General features: G+C 40.5%; 1 protein-coding gene across 2 annotated transcripts in view; it reads left to right on the top strand.

The window, feature by feature from the left end:
- LOC139558528 (immunoglobulin superfamily member 21-like) overlaps positions 1 to 23,082 on the top strand; it is a 307,618-nt gene that overhangs the window by 266,618 nt on the left and 17,918 nt on the right. For both annotated transcript variants that reach the window (XM_071373699.1, XM_071373706.1), the window contains exon 5: positions 10,853 to 10,968. In XM_071373699.1, coding sequence (XP_071229800.1) covers positions 10,853 to 10,968 — 116 coding nt within the window. The remainder of the gene's footprint in view (positions 1 to 10,852; positions 10,969 to 23,082) is intronic.

Here is a 23,082-nt window from a genome sequence, read left to right as displayed (position 1 = left end):
CTCTGGATACAGATGGAAAATATCCCCATGAAGATTTCATGAATGGATTTCCATGCTTATGAATTAATTCCCATGCACATGTTATGTTGTAACCCCCATCCCTCCCTAGAATAGATGTAGGCAACATTGCCCCCTACTTAACACAGAAACATGCAGATCTAACCAGATATAGAGCTTCTCAGGGTGGAATAGGTATTTTTGGCAAAGCAAGAAATGTAGCCATTCAGGAATTGAGAGAGTAAAGCTGGACTCTTTTTTAAATTAATAACTACAATATAATTATGATTATTGTTATTATAATAATAATTTCCATTTCATATCCTGATTACAAAAAGAAGGTAGCTTCCAGGCTGAACAGTCAGTGGTGTTATGCAAGAGGGGGAGTGCTGGATCTAAAGTGAACAGTTGATTTGCAGACAGATAGGCACACTCTCTTCACATTGCTGTGGTTTATTTGACAGATCTTAATTTGATCACTATTTTCTTGCTGAGAATATTCCTGCAAAACAGGAAACGCAAACTTGTAGTTTATTTGAATTTTAAAAGGGCTTCTGAAGTTTGTAATTTCCAATTTGAAATTTCCGAAATGAAAAGTGCATCAACCCTTACAAAAATGTCCATTAATTATAATCCACATCATAATTCATAATTGCTGTTGTTGCAGGATTATTTTCTAGCTGTAGCAAACTGGATAAAATTAGGATCCTACATCTGTATCTTAGGCTACTAATGGATTTGATGTCTATTTTTGGCTTCAGTATTATTCCATAGTATAATCAATGAAAAAACATAGTGTAATTTTAAAAGAGAGATGCTGTAAGAGGAAGCAGTTGCTAGAAGTTGAGTATACAGTAGGCTACTGTATGGAGGCCGTACAGTGTATAGGAAACATTTCTTTATTCAGGTCTCTCAACTCTCAGTGAAAGGGCTAGGTTAAGTCAGAGGAAAAAACAAGCAAAGGCCTAGCTTAGAAGGTCTAACTATATTAGTGAATTCTGAAGTGTAAATATTTTATATGCCATTTATTTCACTAGTCTCTGAGGTTGTTTCACACAGCTCTTTGGTTATTGTGGGCAACCAGTGAGAGGTAGAATTGGCAGAGTTTCCAGTCAGTGTTGCCAACATCACCTACGGAGACTTCACCCCTTTATATGCCTTATACACACACATACATGCGCACGCACACCCACTCACACACACGCCCACAAACAAAAATTGGAAATCTTAAGCCACTTTTCCATTATCATTAAATAAATTATTGGCTTACAGAGGGGAACCAACGTTTGTGGTCCACAATACTGTTGTGGCAGTTACACAGACATCCACTCAAAAAGCTTTTTAATATTACCTTCTCCCTATTTCACTTACTAAACTACCAAAGATTTTCATACTATGTTTTTTTAAACAGGTTCTTGGGGTACAACATTCCTAGTTTTGAAAAGAACTCTTCCCACTGAGAACAAACTGGTTGAATCAACGTTGTTTCAATGTAATTTGTCATCGTATTGTGACGTGGAATCTACGTGGAAAAGTTATGAACATAAACGTTTGTTTTGAGGGTGGAAGGTGTCGTAATTGTAACTAATATTCAACATAGACAAACCTTGTATAAAATATGTTGAATTTTTACCTTTGAAACAAAGTCAGATCTTTAACGTTATATCCGCTACCAGAAAAAAATAACTATAGGCTGGGCAGCACCTCCTACTGGAGAGTTGATCTAACTGCTGTTCATTTGGTCTCCCATCCAGGGTTTTAACCAAGCCCAGCATAGCTTTGATATTTGTTACTGACTACTACCAATGTGCTATCATTAGAATGACTATTGAGAGATCTCTTAATGACTAAACATAGTCACTGTTGCTAGTCACTGTTGCATAGTCACTGTTGCATAGTCACTGTCAAAGTCATTCCAAAGGGTCAGTTTAACAGAACAAATGAAATATAACCATAAGTCATATGTCATCAATGATACTATTTAGGCCTATATTTTGTATTATTATTATTTTTTATTTTTTTTTACCTTTATTTAACTAGGAAAGTCAGTTAAGAACAAATTCTTATTTACAATGACGGCCTACCAAAAGGCAAAAGGCTTCCTGCGAGGGCGGGGGCCTGGGTTTAAAAATGTAAAATAAATACAATATAAATATAGGACAAAGCACACATCACAACAAGAGAGACAACACAACACTACATAAAGAGAGACCTAAGAGAACAACATAGCAAGGCAGCAACACTTAACAACACAACATGGTAGCAACACAACATGGTAGCAGCACAAAATATGGTACAAACCTTATTAGGCACAGACAACATTACAAAGGGCAAGAAGGTAGAGACAATAATACATCACACAAAACAGCAACAACTGTCAGTAAGAGTGTCCATGATTGAGTCTTTGAATGAAGAGATTGAGATAAATATAGCATTTGCAAAGTCATCAAGAGCTATTGTTTCAATTCATTCCAGGATTAAACTAAAAATGGACAGTACAAATAGGCCTAGGATTTCAAGCTTTGGTTTATTTCAAATGTATTCTTCAAGTCAATCATTATATGTTGGATCCACTTCTCCATCTCAACCATGAATCAAAGTTAAAGAATAGGACTAAATGAAATCAAACTTAATTTAAAGTGCATTTAATGTTTGGTTAGAATAGATTTAGTCCTATTCTTTAACTTTGATTATTGGTTGAGCTGGAGACGTGAATCCAACATTTTATTTTTACTTCGTAGACGAACTGGAATTAAAGCCAGACTAAGTCAGTGGCACAAAATATACAAAATTTCCTTCAAATGTTGATATTTGGTTGTGTTAACAACCAAGCACAATTCAATATTACTTTTGCAATACAGTAAATAGCCTATTAACTTGTCGACAAGTTAACATATGATATGTTGGATTCACGCATCCAACTAAACCAAAAATAATAGTTAAAGAATAGTATTAAACCAGTGGCTCAGATGAAATGATCAAACCACTAGATATACTTTCAATGTTGGTATTTGGTTGCATTAATAACCAAACACAATTCAATATTACTTTTATAATAAAGTAAATAGCCTAAAGTTAAGACTATTTTAGAAACTAATGTCACAGTATTTATTCAACCTTAACATGAGTAACACATCCATGGCCACAGGTTAGCCTACAGTGACTATACACGTATTCTAATGTCATCATAGAAAGTGTGCATGTTCAAGATAGCATGCAAATGTCACAGGTCAGTGGAGAGCTTCACAAAGATCTTCACAATTTCTTATAATAATCTGTGCAGAATCTCAAACAGCATTGATCACTTGCACTATGTACTTACACAATCATCTCAACTGCAATCCTGGTCATTTGGTTGTGCTATTAGATAAAGCACAGTGATAACACATTAAGTTGTTGTATAAATACAACATATCTGACATTCTATTCCCATTTGAACTTTGTTGTGCTTTCAAATGGTTGAAAGCGCAGTAATAACACATTGGGAATTCAACAAACTTCTGGCTGACTTTTTGAATAGGTGAATAAAGGTTGAAATCTCATTGATCAACTTATTACCCAATTTCTATGTTGAAATGATGTGGTGTGCCAAATGGTTGGTTGCATGGTCATCCATCTGTCATTGTTATGAGTTCATGTCTGTTCCCCATCAAACCCCCAGGCATTGTCAGTTTGAAATATGAATTCCTCGGCCTGTCTGTCCTCGAAGGCTGTGTATACTACTTGCCGACAGTTGGGGAGCTTGTGGCTGTCTAGCTGAGGGCATTTGATGTAGACTCTTTCAAAGACTTCTTTAGGGATTGCTCATATGGTCAGGGGCCAACGGTGGAGAATTAAATGATGGATACTCCACTGCCTCGTCTGAATCTCTTTGGCCTCGTATAACTTTATGGCCCCATTTTTCCCTGCTTGGTCGGTAAATTAGGTGTCATAAAGAAAGCATCTGAACCAGGCATTACAATCACACTGATCAACCAATTTGTCTGTGACACACCAGGCACCAGGGAGCCCTAAAGGAGCCGGCAGGCCTGGGCCCTGTAAATTACCCACAAGAGAAGGGGACTGGGCCAGAGGTAAATGGGGGCCAAGTCAAAGCAGATTGCATAGCTTCCTCCAACCCTCCCCACCCGAAAAGGAAAAGAGACTTTAGGGATGAGGGTGCCAGTCAAAGCATTACTGACACTGTGCCGGGTACTGGGTGCCCATCTGCCACTCTACGCTTTACACCAAAAAATCCTTCCCTTTTGTCCCTTCTGAACCCAGCCTTAGAGCCGTGCTAGAGAAATCCTCTCTTATGTCCCCCATGTCCTCATTATATGCACAGGGCTCTAAGTCCATGGCTGGTTTTTACCCTCGGAGAGCTGCAGGCACGGGAGAGTGGAGTGACAGTAAAGCTATACACAGCCATGACATATCTTATTGCCTATCGTATGGGACCAGAGGGAGAAAACAGAGCATCTCTCAATTGAGCTTAAATGCGCAAATCGCTCCCTAGTGAAAGAAAGCCTTCCTTTGTAAAAGTTTCTGCACATTTTTGGGGGGAAACTTTGGAAAGTTTTGCTCTGAAGGGCTAAGACTAATCAGTCCAAGGTGGCATATTTAAGAAACAACTGATAAAAAAATTATAATAAGTCTATAGAGCTTTCTTTCTCCGACAGAGACATCGCCACCACGATACGTCCAAACACTGCAGACAGCAGGTAGGACTGGGCTGACAGCAATGAATATCTATAAAACCATATGCACACATGCACTCACAAGCTACTATGTATGTGTGCATGCTGCATTTTCAGCAACGTTTGGTTTGATTAATGGACTTCCTAACTAAGGAACTTGTTCAAAGTGACACAAGCTTTTGTCTGTGTGTCATCCTCTTCCTCTTCCTGACAGTCACCAGAGTTGAAGGAATCCCTCATCCCCTTCCTCCTGCTCCTTGTTCCTGTTTGGTTAGCGGTGGGACAACGCGATAAGAGCTGACAGCTCAGTAATGATGAATGAAAATGAAAGGGACGGGGGGTAAATGTAAATGCTGAAAGCACAATGGAAAAGTGATTAAAAAGCATTTCAGTGTCTTTTATCTCCTGGTACTGCTTTCAAAGGAGCAGTCTTAGGTCTTGGAGCCTCTCGCCAGCACTTATTTCAACGTGTCTCTTACCCCCTAGAGAGGACTTGGCTTTGATTGTTTTTTAGGCTGCCTTCCATCTCCTGCCTTCAATCGTATCCCTTCCAAGTGGGCGACTTCTCAAACTTCTGTAAGCAAGCAGTTTGGCAAAGTCGTCTCCTGTCATTGACTCACTTAGCCCCACTCTATCTAGGCTACATTGTGCTTTCGCATTGAGAGAGTGACTGTCGGTGTGGAGGCGGACTACAGTATATGAGTTTTCTTAGATCTTAAGGGAATAGGTTTCTCTAATGATTGCCTCGCCTGGTTCACCAACTACTTCTCTGATCGAGTTCAGTGTGTCAAATCGGAGGGTCTGTTGTCCGGGCCTCTGGCAGTCTCCATGGGGGTGCCACAGGGTTCAATTCTTGGACCGACTCTCTTCTCTGTATACATCAATGATGTCGTTCTTGCTGCTGGTGATTCTCTGATCCACCTCTACGCAGACGACACTATTCTGTATACTTCTGGCCCTTCTTTTGACACTGTGTTAACAACCCTCCAGGCGAGCTTCAATGCCATACAACTCTCCTTCCGTGGCCTCCAATTGCTCTTAAATACAAGTAAAACTAAATGCATGCTCTTCAACCGATCGCTGCCTGCACCTGCCCGCCTGTCCAACATCACTACTCTGGACGGCTCTGACTTAGAATATGTGGACAACTACAAATACCTAGGTGTCTGGTTAGACTGTAAACTCTCCTTCCAGACTCACATCAAACATCTCCAATCCAAAGTTAAATCTAGAATTGGCTTCCTATTCCGCAACAAAGCATCCTTCACTCATGCTGCCAAACATACCCTTGTAAAACTGACCATCCTACCAATCCTCGACTTCGGTGATGTCATTTACAAAATAGCCTCCAAAACCCTACTCAATAAATTGGATGCAGTCTATCACAGTGCCATCCGTTTTGTCACCAAAGCCCCATATACTACCCACCACTGCGACCTGTACACTCTCGTTGGCTGGCCCTCGCTTCATACTCGTCGCCAAACCCACTGGTTCCAGGTCATCTACAAGACCCTGCTAGGTAAAGTCCCCCCTTATCTCAGCTCGCTGGTCACCATAGCAACACCTACCTGTAGCACGCGCTCTAGCAGGTTTATCTCTCTGGTCACCCCCAAAACCAATTCTTCCTTTGGCCGCCTCTCCTTCCAGTTCTCTGCTGCCAATGACTGGAACGAACTACAAAAATCTCTGAAACTGGAAACACTTATCTCCCTCACTAGCTTTAAGCACCAGCTGTCAGAGCAGCTCATAGATTACTGCACCTGTACATAGCCCATCTATAATTTAGCCCAAACAACTACCTCTTTACCTACTGTATTTATTTATTTATTTTGCTCCTTTGCACCCCATTATTTCTGTCTCTACTTTGCGCTTTCTTCCACTGCAAACCAACCATTCCAGTGTTTTTAGTTTTTATTTTACTTGCTGTGTTGTATTTACTTCGCCACCATGGCCTTTTTATATTTTTATTTATTTATACATATATTTGTTTGCCTTCGCCTCCCTTATCTCACCTCACTTGCTCACATTGTATATAGACTTATTTTTTTATTTTTTTTCACTGTATCATTGACTATATGTTTGTTTTACTCCATGTGTAACTATGTGTTGTTGTATGTGTCGAACTGCTTTGCTTTATCTTGGCCAGGTCGCAATTGTAAATGAGAACGTGTTCTCAATTTGCCTACCTGGTTAAATAAAGGTTAAATAAAATAAAATAAATAAAAAATAGCAGGTGCCATGTAAAGAACTAGTGTCAGTTATTAGAAAATAGCTTTTGCTGTTTGTTAATCTGTTACAATAGCCAATTACCTGTAACATGAACTCCTGTCTATGCTTCATTGTCTGCTATAGTGATGCTCTCACCATCTAAGCGTCTCCCACACACACGGTGCTGTGAGAATAAATGTATTTCTATAGAGATACATTGGAATATGAATATGTATTTTTGCCTTCCCTTTGACTCAAAGTGTTAAGGATGTTATCTCTGAATCTGCGTGAAAGTATAGAGACATTTCTATTTTCTGTATGCCTTACCTCGTTATTGTGTTAGAGGAAGGTCTGACACCAAATGCAAGTATTACGTTGTGTCAGTTTGCTAAATTAATAATGGATACAGCCTTTCTTTTGGGGTCGAAAGTGTTTTCATTCCGGTGGGTTGTTCCCACTGAAAGTTCATCATCAAATTAACATTGTACATTGTCTTTGGATGTCTCACTCCTCCCTCTGTTCCTTTTCATGGCTTCATGGTGGAGTTATATTTAAACCTGCAAGCACAGCTCAATGTTCCTATTCCAGTCTGTTCTGTAGACCAGCAGTCGAGGCAGTCGAGGCATGGTCTTGGGCACGGAGCGCTTCCCCTCCATTTAGGGTTCACATAGATCTCTCAAATCACCTGCAAATCTCTCTGTGACATACATGCATGATTTATTAGCAGGTATGAGTAATGTGCATGTATCCATATTAAATATTCAGAGGAATTAAAAGAACTCATGTTTCTAAGTCTGCAATAATAGCTTTACGCAAGGGTTGCATTTTAGCATCAATTGTTACTTAAATTAGATTATATGGAAACTTGGGACATGCTATGGAATGTGGAGACAAAATGATGATCCACTCGAAATTCAGTGTCAATAATAGATCATGTTTAATCACATAATGATACAATATTCAGGCTGCTACTTGGAGTCAGAACGCCCTATACTCTGACAAGTAGATCATTACCATCAATGACAGAGAACTGTTGAGGTTGATTTGTCAAGAAGGTAATCTGAATGTGATTTTGATCAAGCCACGTAGGACAACGCCTCCAACAATCTCTTGAAAGACCGAAACAAATGAAAGGTCATGCAGACATTTGGACTGATTACTTTGGGACTCTTGAGCACATGATTAAAAAGTACAATTCCATTAAATAGTTATTACAAAATTATTTTCAGTGAAAAGGAGCCAAGAATGACCTAGGGACCTTCTCCTTTTGTCCTTTCTCCCCCAAACCCTGGAGATGTGAACTTGAGGCCTGTGTGCTGAGTAAAAGGAGATGTTGGGATGCTGCCTTGTTCGCACAACTGTCTCCAGAGCACTAATTCCCTTAATTATCAGGCCTGGGAGAGAAGTCCCCAGTGAGCTCTGTTAAATGTGGTTCTGCTCCACACACTCTCCAATCCAATTTGCTGTTATTTTTTTAAAGAGAGCAGGGTAATGGTGCTTGAGGGTGTAGAGCAAGAGGGAGGAGGGAGAGGGGGTCTTGGACTGTTAGTGGTATGAACTGTTCTGTAGTTGAGCTGACTGAGAAAGGAAAATAAATGGTTTCCACTTTAATTTTATATTTCTTTAGTGTATAGATGTAGGAGAAAGGGCTGCATCTTTGAAGGCTGGCCTTGGCGGAGCAAATGAATGCAGAGCAGAGTTTTACCATACAAACACTTTCAAATGTAGTGTTTGATAAGATGAATATCCTGGACTTGAGAGCGTCCGTCCTTTGATTCTCCTCCCAGGCCTCCTCTCAAACGTACTCTCAAATATGTCCTTCCCGGCTTTGCCTTTGTATGTAATGCAGTGATAGAGATGGCTACGGAGGCTGTAGCAGTCAGGATGCACAGACACAAAGTAAAGCAGCTCGTGTCACCGCATAGCAATAGAATATGACGCTTTACAGAGAAGAAGCTGTCAAATACATTGACATCCTCTTCAAAGTGTAAAGGATTTTTCTTCCCTGGATTTCTTACACAACACAGGGATGTAGTATTTTTGTATGAAATCAGTTAATCACTGTTTACGTGTGTCTAGGAAACTTAGCTGCTATGGATTTTGCACATGCCACATCTTTTTACATTAAGTAAATATTCTACCATGCAGTAGAGAATCCCAGTTTCATTCTGAAAACGGAAGGTGTGCTGAGGAATTGTGAAATGCAGAAAGAGGTTAACAAATACGTTAGAGCTGATGAGATGGTGAAATGAAGAAAATTCATGATACAAAGTGTGAATCCATAATGTTCCACAAACGGTGCAAGAAACATTGGAATGCAATGAAATAGAGTATGTAAGGCCAATATCACATCTAACAACTATCTTAATCCTTGAAAGGATTAAACAAACTATTGTTGTGTTTTCAAATCGTGGTTTGTGCATGACAGGTCTTGCTTGTAATCATTTAAAATATTTAATCAAGGCTTACTTCAATATGTATGGCTCATCGTACATATCACAAGGTTTTAGGCATCAACCATGAGGTTAGAATAGAGTCATGATAAACTTCCTGCTCTCAATTTAAAAAGTTGTCAGAGGCAGAGACTTGCCAAGTAGACTTGTGGTTTTGCATCTCATTGAGCAAAGCATGTTAATGACCAGTTTTTCTCAATATCCTTCTGTAATGCAATGCAGCCTTTTGCTTTGGTGAAGTCAATGGTGCTCTGGCAGTGGATAACAGCCTCGCTGCTGTACATTTAACGTAAGGCTCTGAGCTCTAGCCGTCTGGGCCTGTGATGCCTCTGAGAGCTAATCATACCCGTTTCAGACAGACCTCTGTTAGACAGCTAATGGAGTGTTCTAAGGTTAATTTACAGCCGTACGTCCCCCATCAATAAGCAATTAAGAGGTGTGGAAACAAGAAGGCACTCAGGCCATCAGACATTTTCCCCCCTTCGTTTTAATCAATGAATCGCTTTGGCATGTCTGCTTGAAACCCCCCAAATAGATTTAGATATGAAAGTTACACATGAAACGTCTCTATTCCCAGGCCAGTATGGCTGATGTAGGATCTTTTTAAGCGTGTCTTATCAATTGAGAGATTCATGGTGGAAGTCCCACTGGGCTCTCTTTTAACCCCTCCCCTGGTTTCACACACTCTTTTCCTTTCCTATAAAGGCTCAGAGAAGCCAAACGGACCAGACATATTCTGCTTCCTCTATGCCGGGTGTGAAGGCAAATTCACAGGAAATGTTTTATGTGATAATATAGCAGGCAGAATATCTAATGCCAGCCTTGAGGATGCAGCAACTGGGAAAGTCTGAAACATTCAGAGTAGCAAGGAAATTTAGATGTCTTACACTTTTTTCCTCAACTGATGTCGTCACTGTGACCACCATCTGCATTTTCATATTGTTCATCCATTTATTCAACTCACCCTCTTTTCACACTCCTGGTCATCCACTCCTATATCTCCCTTGATTGGTTTATTATTGATCTTGACATTCAGTGAGGGACCGCTATTTGAGGAATTTGCTTTCAAAAGACCAGCACTAGTGTAGTGTAACATGGATTGCATGTTAAGCATCTGAATTTATGTGAAGGGGCTATATTTCCTGTTCACTCAGCTTAACTCCCATTGCTCTTCTCTGCTGTAAAGTGGTGCTCACATGTTTTCCTATTTCTGTGACATGCTTGTAGGTTTCCCTTGAGAGAGCCAGGCAATAGGCTGCTAATACTGTATGATATGCATGAGCTCTGCTCCATATCTTTAACCAGCCCCATTAGACTGGCATGAAACCCAGGGGATCCTGAACACAGCATAGGGCCCTGGCCAACAGCCCTGCTTTATGACACAAACAATCCTGAGCACACAGTGTCAAGGATAATGAGTTTAATGTTTATAATAGTTGTATAATTAGTCATTTTTAGTACACCTGCGTATTACCTGTCATGTATTGTTGCCTAACCTGTCCCTTTCTCTTTCCAAAGCTCCTCCAAACAACATCTCAGTTTCGGCAGAGAACTGTCCAGCTCCATTCAGCCGGTACCAGGCCCAGAACTTCACTCTACTGTGCACTGCAAAGGGAGGCAAACCTGCTCCTTCGGTGAGTCACACATTTATGCACTTGAACATGCTGTTCAGTGCATATACAGTGCAGCATATAGGACAAAACATGCTGTTCAGTGCATATACAGTGCAGCATATAGGACAAAACATGCTGTTCAGTGCATATACAGTGCAGCATATAGGACAAAACATGCTGTTCAGTGCATATACAGTGCAGCATATAGGACAAAACATGCTGTTCAGTGCATATACAGTGCAGCATATAGGACAAAACATGCTGTTAACAATATTAATGTACACATGAAAGGTTCCAGTCATGTGTAGCCCACTGCATGTATAAATCATCTCTTCAATCATCCCCTTCTACAACTAGCCCACTGCATGTATAAATCATCTCTTCAATCATCCCCTTCTACAACTAGCCCACTGCATGTATAAATCATCTCTTCAATCATCCCCTTCTACAACTAGCCCACTGCATGTATAAATAATCTCTTCAATCATCCCCTTCTACAACTAGCCCACTGCATGTATAAATAATCTCTTCAATCATCCCCTTCTACAACTAACCCACTGCATGTATAAATAATCTCTTCAATCATCCCCTTCTACAACTAGCCCACTGCATGTATAAATAATCTCTTCAATCATCCCCTTCTACAACTAGCCCACTGCATGTATAAATCATCTCTTCAATCATCCCCTTCTACAACTAGCCCACTGCATGTATAAATCATCTCTTCAATCATCCCCTTCTACAACTAGCCCACTGCATGTATAAATCATCTCTTCAATCATCCCCTTCTACAACTAGCCCACTGCTGTATTTTGTGGATAAAGACTTGTACATAATTGTTCATTGTTTTCTGAAAGGTATTGTTGAAAAGATAGGAGGTGAAGTACACTCAACAAAAATGTTAACGCAACATGCAACAATTTCAAAGATTTTACTGAGTTACAGTTCATATAAGGAAATCAGTTAGTTGAAATGAATTTATTAGGCCCTAATCTATGGATTTCACATGACTGGAAATACAGATATGCATCTGTTGGTCACAGATACCTTAAAAAAAAGGCAGGGGCGTGGATCAGAAAACCAGTCAGTATCTGGTGTGACCACCATTTGCCTCATGCAGCGTGACACATCTCCTTCACATAGAGTTTATCAGGCTGTTGATTTTTGCCTGTGGAATGTTGTCCCACTCCTCTTCAATGACTGTGCGAAGTTGCTGGATATTAGCGGGAAATGGAACACGCTGTCGTTCACGTCCATCCAGAGCATTTATTAACATGTCTGGTGAGTATGCAGGCCACTATCATGCGGAAACATGAGGTGATGAGTGGCATGACAATGGCCCTCCGTATCTCGTCACGTTATCTCTGTGCATATTGCCATCGATAAAATGCAATTGTGTTCGTTGTCTGTAGCTTATGCCTGCCCATACCATAACCCCACCGCCACCATAGGGCTCTCGGTTCACAACATTGACATCAGCAAACCGCTCGCCCACACGATGCCATACACGCTGTCTGCCATTTGCCAGGTACAGTTGAAATGGGGATTCATCCATGAAGAGCACACTTCTCTAGTGTGCAAGTGGCCATCGAAGGTGAGTATTTGCCCACTGAAGTCAGTTACGACGCCAAACTGCAGTCAGGTCAAGACCCTGGTGAGGATGATGAGCACGCAGATGAGCTTCCCTGAGACAGTTTGTGCAGAAATTCTTGGGTTGTGCAAACCCACAGTTTCATCAGCTGTCCGTGTGGCTGGTCTCAGACGAAGAAGCCGGAAGTGGAGGTCCTGGGCTGGCATGGTTACACGTGGTCTGCGTTTGTGAGGCCGGTTGGACGTACTGCCAAATTCTCTAAAGCGAAGTTGGAGGTGGCTTATGGTAGAGAAATTAACATAAAAATCTCTGGCAACAGCTCTGGTGGACATTCCTGCAGTCAGCATGCCAATTGCACGCTTCTTCAAAACTTGAGCCATCTGTGGCATTGTGTTGTGTGACATAACTGCACATTTTAGAGTGTCCTTTTATTGTCCCCAGCACAAGGTGCACCTGTGTAATGATCATGCTGTTTAATCAGCTTCTTGATAAGTCACACCTGTCAGGTGGATGGATTATCTTGATGAAGGAGAAATGCTCACTTACAGGGATTTAAACACATTTCTGCACAACATTTGAGAGAAATAAGTTTTTTGTGCATATGGAAAATTTCTGGGATGTTTTATTTCAGCTCATGGAACATGGGACAAACACTTTACATGTTGCGTTTATATTTTTGTTCTGTGTAGTTGTAGAAGGGGATGATTGAAGAGATTATTTTATATGGAAGAGTTTGACTTGTGAATCATAATTTATATAAATACACCAGGCAATGTAATCATTATAGAGACTATTTAAAAAAATATCAAACATGGACATACGGGTAGACCGAGTTTGGATCATTAATCTTATCACAAAGTGACTAATTAGTAATGATTGTACCAGGATTTTCCATTAGACACCCTGCTATTCCCTAAACTTTTTAAGATAGCAGACAAGGTAGTAGAGATAGCTGAAGCCACATGCTTCTCTGTCTTCTGGCCTATGAGCCTACGAACACTGCTTGAGTGGCGCCACTCGCTGTTCGTCCCCACTGGGCCATTAATCATTTAATTAGGAACCCAGTGAGAGGTGAATACAAGGTGAACATGATTTCCGTCTCTCAGGTACTGACTGACCACCTATATAAAGCCCCATGAGTGCGTTCCATGGCCTGCCTGGCACTCTGCTATAATGATCCCACAGCTGGTTTTAAGTCATTACAGTCCTGCTCTGCTGGACTTCTCTCCCAACCTTGAAGGAGGAAATGAGATAGATCTGAAATACCATCTCTCTAAATATATGTATGCCTGTAGTCTTTCCATTAGACTCCCTGAGTAGCTCTGGTCATGCAGAGAATCAACTCATGCAGTAGGGTAGTCATTTGGTTTCAAAGATGGGTGTCAGTGGATCTGGTCAGGAGTTTTATGACTCATCAAATTACTGATGATTCTACGAGTGGATTTAGTCAGACTGTAATCCCCTGTCTAAATACATATAGAAGGTAATATAGAGGCTACATGTTACATAAGGAGACAGATTGTGGTGACGGCCCTGCGATAGACTAGTGTCCTGTCCAGGGTTTATACTTGTACATCTAGCTGCCTCACACTAGAGGCTTTCACGAAATGGACCTGGGGCTTTCCCATCCGGACCCGATATGCATGAATAGATTTTTAAAATATAGATAACCGTTCCTAACGGATCCGAGGACAACTAGACACGATCTGAGCCGAGCAAGGGAAGCAGCAGAAAAGTAAATTCTATAAGCTACTTTATTAACCGGAGCTGATAAAGCGCGAGGGACTGGAGGTACAGAGAGGTAACGCTCTAGCAGGGACCGTGCTGTGTGTGTAGGCTTCGGTGAGTGTGAGCGAGTGAGACAGAATGGGGAACAGGGAGGAGGGAAAGACAAGAGATAGCAACCAACCATGCCGACTCGCGCTATAGTAGAATAATAGCTGCCAAATAGATTATTTTTCATCCAATATGATTAGGTAGTACCTGTCTTGACTGCATCAAACCGAGAGAAGCTAGTTAAGCTAGCTAGCTAGGCTAATTGAGACTGCATGCGCTTTCTTGTCCTACACAGTTACAAACAACAACAACTTCATTCAGAATATAAAGTAGCAGCCTACCTGTTAACTCTTGGTCGTTGTAGCCTATCCTTCTCCTTAACTTTTAATTCCATAATTGTTTTACCTTTCTGCTCTCCTTTGTAGCTGACATGTTAAAAGCTCTGTGGCAAATATGGCAATTATTATAGAAGACTATTGGATGATTCACAGAGAGGGGTTCGTTATTAAGGCTTGCTAGCTATTCCGGTAGACTTCCAGTCATTACGCTAATGCTAGTTTGCAATGGCAGGTGAAATTACCTTCATAAAGTGTCCTTCAAACTGCACGAAGAGACATACAAATGGTGTCTATGAGTTAATCTGACTCTTGGTAATTAGAAAAAGGGCTTAATTGACTAAATCTTTCACTATATACACTTAATACATTTTGATATGGCCTAACAGAACCCCTAAAACCTCTTGAGGTCATTTTGACCCTTCAATATTGTCGTGACATTGTATTAGTTAATGTGACGACTGTTGCTCATCGAATGATTACAAGTTTCTAATTACGTGATTAACTGAATGAAGCAATTATTAACTCATTAACCTGGGGCACCATGGGAAAACTAGTTTTTATTGAGTTTCTATTTCCCAAATTAACTCAAAGAATATCAGAATTTTGATTTTACAACAGCCGCTAATTAACCAGTTGCCTCTAACAATCTCGTTCTGAACGTCGTATAGCCCGGGAATCTGCACGGACCCGAGTCTCACTAATGAATTCGTACCACACCAATCTTAGTTTAATATTTATTTACTAAAAAGCTAAAATGACGATAAAAGATACACATACACAAAAACACATTCGAGGCTATTGATTAGAACTTAGTATAACGGGCCAACACACTATGGCGCGTGTTACCCAAAAATGGGGATTTAAAAAAAAGAGAAAGAGAGAAAGTACACAAGATGAATATACATTTGGGTGAAATTGGTAGCTATGCTTATTCTAACCCTAGCCTTGCCCCAAACTGCCGCTCTTATGGGTCAGAATATAATGATGTAAATACGTGTGGAAGGTCTCCATGGATTTCCCGCATGGACCGTTCAGGCTGCTCAATGACGCACTTCTCCTGCGCACCTCTCTAGTTGTCCTCACGATGTCAGTGTCCTTTTTGGCTTACTGGCCTGTTCCCTTGCCCTTGCTCTGGAAGGGATCTTCGGAGGACAGAAAGCTCTGTAGCTCAGAGCTCACAGCGTAGGAATAAAACAGTGTAGATACCACGATTCAATGGGGAGTGGAGGCTAGGTGGTTCGGCTTGAATTCACCCGCTTAGACACCGCTACTCATCCGTAGCTTGGGTAGAAAAAGATTTCTTTGTCTTGCGTTTTGGGTTCGTTGACCTTTTAGACCTTTGGCTGCAGCTCGGGTCACTTAGTCTAATCTGTTAATTCTTCACTCACATGTTTTATACCCTCAGGTCAAAAGTGGGCGTAACCGCCTTCAGGGCAATTCTCTGGGCGTACCAAGTTTAAGGGGCAAGGTATAGATTTTACTCAAATCCAATTTTAGACAACTAACTTCACATTTCATCTTTACCGAAACATTCTCTTTGATTTGGACATTTTCCACACAACGTACAATGTATAAACATCAAGCATATACGAGGAAAACTCTTAACGTTACAATGTTTTCATAATAACGTCATCTATTAACCTTTAATAACAAAACAAAAATGACATACATTTTCATATTCCATCTATCGTCATGACCACCATTGTAGCTGACGGAAACCATTGTTCCAAAGTCCCTTTATTGCATGTTTAAAGTTCTGAGGCTGGTTCTCCATAGTGAGAGGGGCAAAGGAATGTTGTCTGTGGCCTCAGAATTACCATGGGTGTGAGGGGTCATAAAACCCCCACATCTTCAGACCCCTAGATCTCTCCTCCTCTGTTGGGGGTGAGAGATAATCTGTAGGGTTGTGGTCTCCTGTAACCTGACCTGATCAGGACAGTCATGACAATATCATTCAATAGCATGTTTTAACCGTTTAACTGATAGGCTGTGTGAAATTAGACAAAAGGATTATGTAGTCCCATCTCAACTGTTCAACTGTTCTGCTTGCGGCTATGGAACCCTGACCTGTTCACCGGACATGCTACCTGTCCCAGACCTGCAGTTTTCAACTCTCTAGAGACAGCAGGAGCGGTAGAGATACTCTCAATGATCGGCTATGAAAAGCCAACTGACATTTACTACTGAGGTGCTGACTTGTTGCACCCCTCGACAACTACTGTGATTATTATTATTTGACCATGCTGGTAATTTATGAACATTTGAACATCTTGGCCATGTTCTGTTATAATCTTCACCCGGCACAGCCAGAAGAGGACTGGCCACCCCTCATAGCCTTGTTCCTCTCTAGGTTTCTTCCTAGGTTTTGGCCTTTCTAGGGAGTTTTAGGCTGGGTTTCTGTACAGCACTTTCAGATATCAGCTGATGGAAGAAGGGCTATATAAATACATTTGATTTGATTTGATTTAGAAAATAAATAATTACTAAACCAGCACGATCAGGGACTCAATTCAAAAACACTTAGAGGTGCAAGCATTAAATTCATGTTAGGTTATGTGAGGTAACAAAAGAAGCAGCTTTTCTGGATGAAGATTGAGTGGTAGGAGTGGGCAGTTTAGATTTATGATTAAGAAACTTGTTGACAAGGAGAGTTGTCTCCAAGGAAATGGAACAAGTAACTGTATATTTGCATGAAGTACTAAATGAATGTGTGTCTGCGTTTGTAACATGACCATGCTATGATTCTAAATATTAGAGGATACAGTACTTTTGTTGACTCCAGAAGAAGTTGTAATGCCTCTGTGGAGAGCTAATCACCCTGCCAGAGTTGCCCAGTGCTGTAGGACTAAATCAAAACCCAGTAAACAAATTCTGACAGTGTTCACAGATATATTTTATAACAGGAGTGCCTCTCGACTCCCCAATCCTGCACATTTCTCTTTTTCATCTCCTTGGAGATATAGTGCTGTGGTCCTTAACCAGTGGAGGAAAACATTAATAAATAAAAAAGTTAAGTCAGAAGAAATCGTTTTGGATTTATTTCAAGAGACACTCGCCAGCATAGTATATCCCATGTTTGCAGACTTCTTAGTTGCTTATTATGTGTACATTAGAAACTAACCATGGCAATATAATAGCAAAAAATATTGGACCTAACCTAAAATACGTATACACCATACTACATAATGCTTCATCAACCAGTAGTTTTTATTTGTAACATGTCATTAACCAAAGTATAGAGCACAATGGCAGTGTATTCTCGTTATGTCATTAATTGTTGTTATTTGAAGTTATGGTATTATGAAACCCCATTATTAGCTGTATAAGGATCTGCTCCAGCAGCACTACTGTATTGGCCTGGGTTTTGTGAATGCAACTTCAAACGCCATTCTGCCTTTTGATGAAACGCATTTGCTCTTTGTCAGTGCTGTTGCCTGGGAGCTTGTTACAAAATGAGCTGTTGTGGGCTCTGTTTGCTATTTTCCCAGTCTTAAATGCTTTTCTAAATCTTTATCAACGCATGTTCTGTGTTTATACATACACCATTTAACAGAGGTCAACAGTGTTTTGGTTACCATACAGACTTTCACATTGCAGCTTATGTGATCAGCCGTCATTTGTTTCTGGGTGGGAGTTTTTTAGGTTAGCTTGTAAGCGTAATCAATGGCTGCTATGTCATACAAGAGCTGTGCACTGGGTTGTGAACATCCATTCCTTTCTTTCACCAGTTATTCACCAGAAAGATGAATTTGTCTGCTTTGAAGAAATCATACAAGCAACAAGAGTGTTGTTGTTTCGCTAGGTACTGTAAAAAGTGTATCATCTTCAAATTTAGATACTTTTAATGAGCCAATCATATAGCATTAATAGTTAGCTTGTGACAAGCATTACAGCATCCGCAGAGCACAAGTAACTACTGATTGAAAAGAGGAAGGATAATGACAGCTAATTATGAGAGATGATTAAGTCATGGCTACTATTGTTTAATCTCTCTCTTTCTCTGTCTTTCCCTCTCTCTCTCTCTCTCTCTGAGTCACACTGTCACCATGTACATTACTGCCTTATCCCTCTGATTGTGTCGACATTAAGGTGTATTTGGGCCATTGGGGGAAGAGAAAGGGTTATTGTTACGCTTCCAAATGAGCTTTGGAATCAAGGTGTTAGGGCGAAGGGGTTAAGGCTGGCAGTATTTGAAGTGCAGGTGCTTTTCATCACTGTCTATTCACAGGCGGATTGCAGAGCCTACCTCGTGCCGCACCAGCTTAATTTCGCTAACACCAAGGCATTGTGCTTGGGCGGGCGTTCAGAATTACATCTTTGTTTGTTTGTCGAAGCTCTCTCGAATCCGAATGAAGCTGGTGGTGTGTGCTCTGGCTCCATTGTCTGAACACATTGGACCCTGATGCATTTGGGGATGTAGAACAGAGGCGTGATTGATAATCACTTTATTCCACTATAAAGGACCATGCATAAAGACCACTGAAAACCACAAATAGCTTCTCATTACAACACAGCTACCACTGCCCACTGTCTAAATTACAGCCAGCAGCAAGACTCATATGCAGACACCAAAAGAAGTAGCCAGCCTAAAGACATCTCTATAACAATGGGGCTTTCATTGCCTCTAGTATGCTGATTAAAGTGGCAATAACAAACAAATTAAAAGCTAAGGGATGGGGCTGGAGAAATGTAAAGACTCAAATTCATAAACAGATGATAGTTTTGAGGCTATATAGTGTTTGTTTACATTTACTTTGTTTACAAACATTGGAGAAAAACAAGCTTATATTTTGAGTTCTGATGGGCTCATGAGGTATTTATAGGTTATAGTCTTCAATAATCAATGGGTACATATCATTATTTTAAGTCAAAATGGACATAGCTGGTTGCCCGTTTAAGCCTAGTGAAAACGTGAGGATTAGGTATTTCAGGTAAGTGGATCAGTTTGACTATCAGGATGAATATCAGGATATCAATTTCAATTTCTTTTACCGGAAGTGTATTCACAAATTCTGGGGGAAAATTCAATTGATCAGTGTATTTTTGTCATAATGTGAGAGAGGATTTCATAATCCATGAAATGTAACAAACGGTATTCTTCCCATTTTAAGTTATGCATAGTAAACCAATACAATACTGACTAATTACTATTCAATGATTTAACCTACTTTTAAAGCGTTCTATCTTCCAGAAAGTACTGACTATCATGTATATACAGTGGGGTCCATATTCATTGGCACCCTTAATAAAGCTAAGCAAAAAATACATGGATCTTCCAGCAAGAGAATAATCTCAAGCACTAATCAAAATCCACAAAGAAATGGTTATTTGACCACAAAATCAACATTTTGCAATGGCCATCTCAGTCTCCGGACTTGAACCCCATTGAAAACCTGGGGTTTGTTTGTTTGTTTTGAAGAGGGCAGTCCATATATGCAGATGACGGATATCAAGGATCTGGAAAGATTGTGTATGGAGGAATGGTCTAAGAGCCTTCCAAACGTGTTCTCCAATCTCATAAAACATTTTAGAATGTCGTTATCCTCGCAAGTGGAGGGTGCTAGATTATTGAAAACAGGGGTGCCAATCATTTTGACCCCAAACTTTTTTAAATAATATTTTTGACAAAATCTCTTCCTCAGAATATTATGTTAAAAAAATGAGCATACAATATCGCTCATTATGTGTATATATTTTTGGCTCATCTTTATCAAGGGATCCAATAATTCCGGACCCCACTGTGTGTGTATGAATGAGCCTGAATTATTGAGTAGGAACATAAAGTACTATATAAAATGATAATGGGATTATATAGACATCCACAATGATGGTCTCTCACTGACACCTGAGGTCCATATGATGCAACTCTTCCAGACCTTACACAAGATATCCTTTTACTGGTTTGAATAACATGCAATGATTCTTTGAGTACAAAACAACCTCAAAGCAACAGTTTTCTCTGTCAAAATGTATTTCTAAAGAAAACAGTAAATAAATAAATTGCACAGTAGAGTTGTATGAATCCTTCTGACTTACAATTGGTACAGCACTCACTTCATTGTTTGGGAAAGTAGGAGAGATAGTGCCCCACACTGGTCAGCAGTGCATACAACAGATGGGACTGCACCAAATGTGCCACTGCTTCTGCAAATCTTGAGATGTTTTTCTAAATAGGAAGGACACATCCTTAAGGTTGATTTTGTTATATGTTCTGGATAAAAGCAAGGTGCTTTGTGGATTCAAGCTTTTTCAAATGTCAAGGTAGCCATTCATCCTGGACTCCCTGGACAGACGGTTGGTATTTTACGTAAACCTCCAATAATTTTGATATGATACATTTGGTATGGTTACTAAAGACCGAAGGTTAAATAGCCCTTTCCACTCACAGCCCTTGTCATCCCATATACAGGTTGAAAATCATACAAGAAAACGGTGCACTTCACATTTCCTTATTTTAAAACTCATGTAATTTACAGTATTAACGTTTAGGATTGAGATGTTTGATCCACAGTTACAAGGATGACATGCGTTATACCCTGGATTATCCTGAACAGAGTTACCTATGTTTTTTGCTGCGGAACAAGCGCTTAAATGCACTCATGACTCCATTCTATGCGCAGAAAAATTACAATCTGTTTGTCTGAAGTGCCTTTTGAAAGTCTAACACTGTAAGATCATATTTTATATCTTATCTAGCCATGTTGGCAATAAAATACGTTTTCGAATGATGCCCACCTGACCCAGATTGTGATTTCTAATGGTACGTTTACAGTAATTGTGTGATGGTGGGGACGCGGGGCTGTGTTCCAAACAAAAACCTAAAAACGTGCTTCAGTTCCTTAATGGCAAAGCTAAGAGTGCTCAAAAAAATCATCTTGCTCAGCCTCCGAACGCAAGGCACTACAGAGGGTAGTGCTTACGGCCCAGTACATCACTGGGGCTAAGCTGCATGCCATCCAGGACCTCTACACCAGGCGGTGTCAGAGGAAGGCCCTAAAAATTGTCAAAGACCCCAGCCACCCCAGTCATAGACTGTTCTCTCTACTACCGCATGGCAAGCGGTACCGGAGTGCCAAGTCTAGGACAAAAAGGCTTCTCAACAGTTTTTACCCCCAAGCCATAAGACTCCTGAACAGGACTATATGCATTGTGTGCCCCCCCCCCAACCCCTCTTTTACGCTGCTGCTACTCTCCGTTTATCATATATGCATAGTCACTTTAACTATACATTCATGTACATACTACTTCAATTGGGCTGACCAACCAGTGCTCCCGCACATTGGCTAACCGGGCTATCTGCATTGTGTCCCGCCAACCCCTCTTTTACGCTACTGCTACTCTCTGTTCATCATATATGCATAGTCACTTTAACCATATCTACATGTACATACTACCTCAATTAGCCTGACTAACCGGTGTCTGCATATAGCCTTGCTACTGTATATAGCCTCGCTACTGTTATTTTTCACTGTTTTTTTATGGTTCTTTTTTTTCTTTACTTACCTGTTGTTCACCTAATACATTTTTTTCACTATTGGTTAGAGCCTGTAAGTAAGCATTTCACTGTATTTGTATTTCACTGTTGTATTCGGCGCACGTGACAAATAAACTTTGATTTGATTTGATTAGTCTTGTATTGACTCTTTGCCTGTTTGATGGTTCGTCGGAGGGCATAGCAGGATTTCTTATAAGCTTCCGGGTTAGAGTCCCACTCCTTGAAAACGGCAGCTCTACTACCCTTTAGCTCAGTGTGAATGTTGCCTGTAATTCGTGGCTTCTGGTTGGGGTATGTACTGTACGTACAGTCACTGTGGGGACGACATCCTCTATGCACTTATTGATAAAGCCAGTGACTGATGTGGTGTACTCCTCAATGCCATCGGAAGAATCCCGGAACATGTTCCATTCTGTGCTAGCAAACTACAGTCCTGTAGTTTAGCATCTGCTTCATCTGACCACTTTTTTATAGATCGAGTCACTGGTGCTTCCTGCTTAAATTTAGCTTGTAAACAGGAATCAGAAGGATAGAGTAATGGTCAGATTTGTCAAATGGAGGGCGAGGGAGAGCTTTGTATGCGTCTCTGTGTGTGGAATAGAGGTGGTCTGGAATTTGTTTACCTCTGGTTGCCCATTGAACATGTTGATAGAAATTCGGTAAAACTGATTTAAGTTTCCCTGCGTTAAAGTCACCGGCCACTAGGAACGCCGCCTCTGGATGAACGTTTTCCTGTTTGCTTAAGGCGGAATACAGTTCATTGAGTGCGGTTTTAGTTCCAACCTCGCTCTGTGGTGGTATATAGACAGCTACGAAAAAAAACGGATGAAAACTCTCTGGGTAAAAAGTGAGGTATGCAGCTTATCATAAGATACTCCACCTCAGGCGAACAAAACTTTGAGACTTCCTTAGATATCGTGCACCAACTGTTGTTT

This window comes from Salvelinus alpinus, chromosome 2 (assembly GCF_045679555.1).
Source record: "Salvelinus alpinus chromosome 2, SLU_Salpinus.1, whole genome shotgun sequence".
Lineage (NCBI taxonomy): Eukaryota > Metazoa > Chordata > Actinopteri > Salmoniformes > Salmonidae > Salvelinus > Salvelinus alpinus.
The sequence above is the reverse complement of the archived record's forward strand: the minus strand, read 5'-3'. Positions and strand labels throughout refer to the sequence as shown.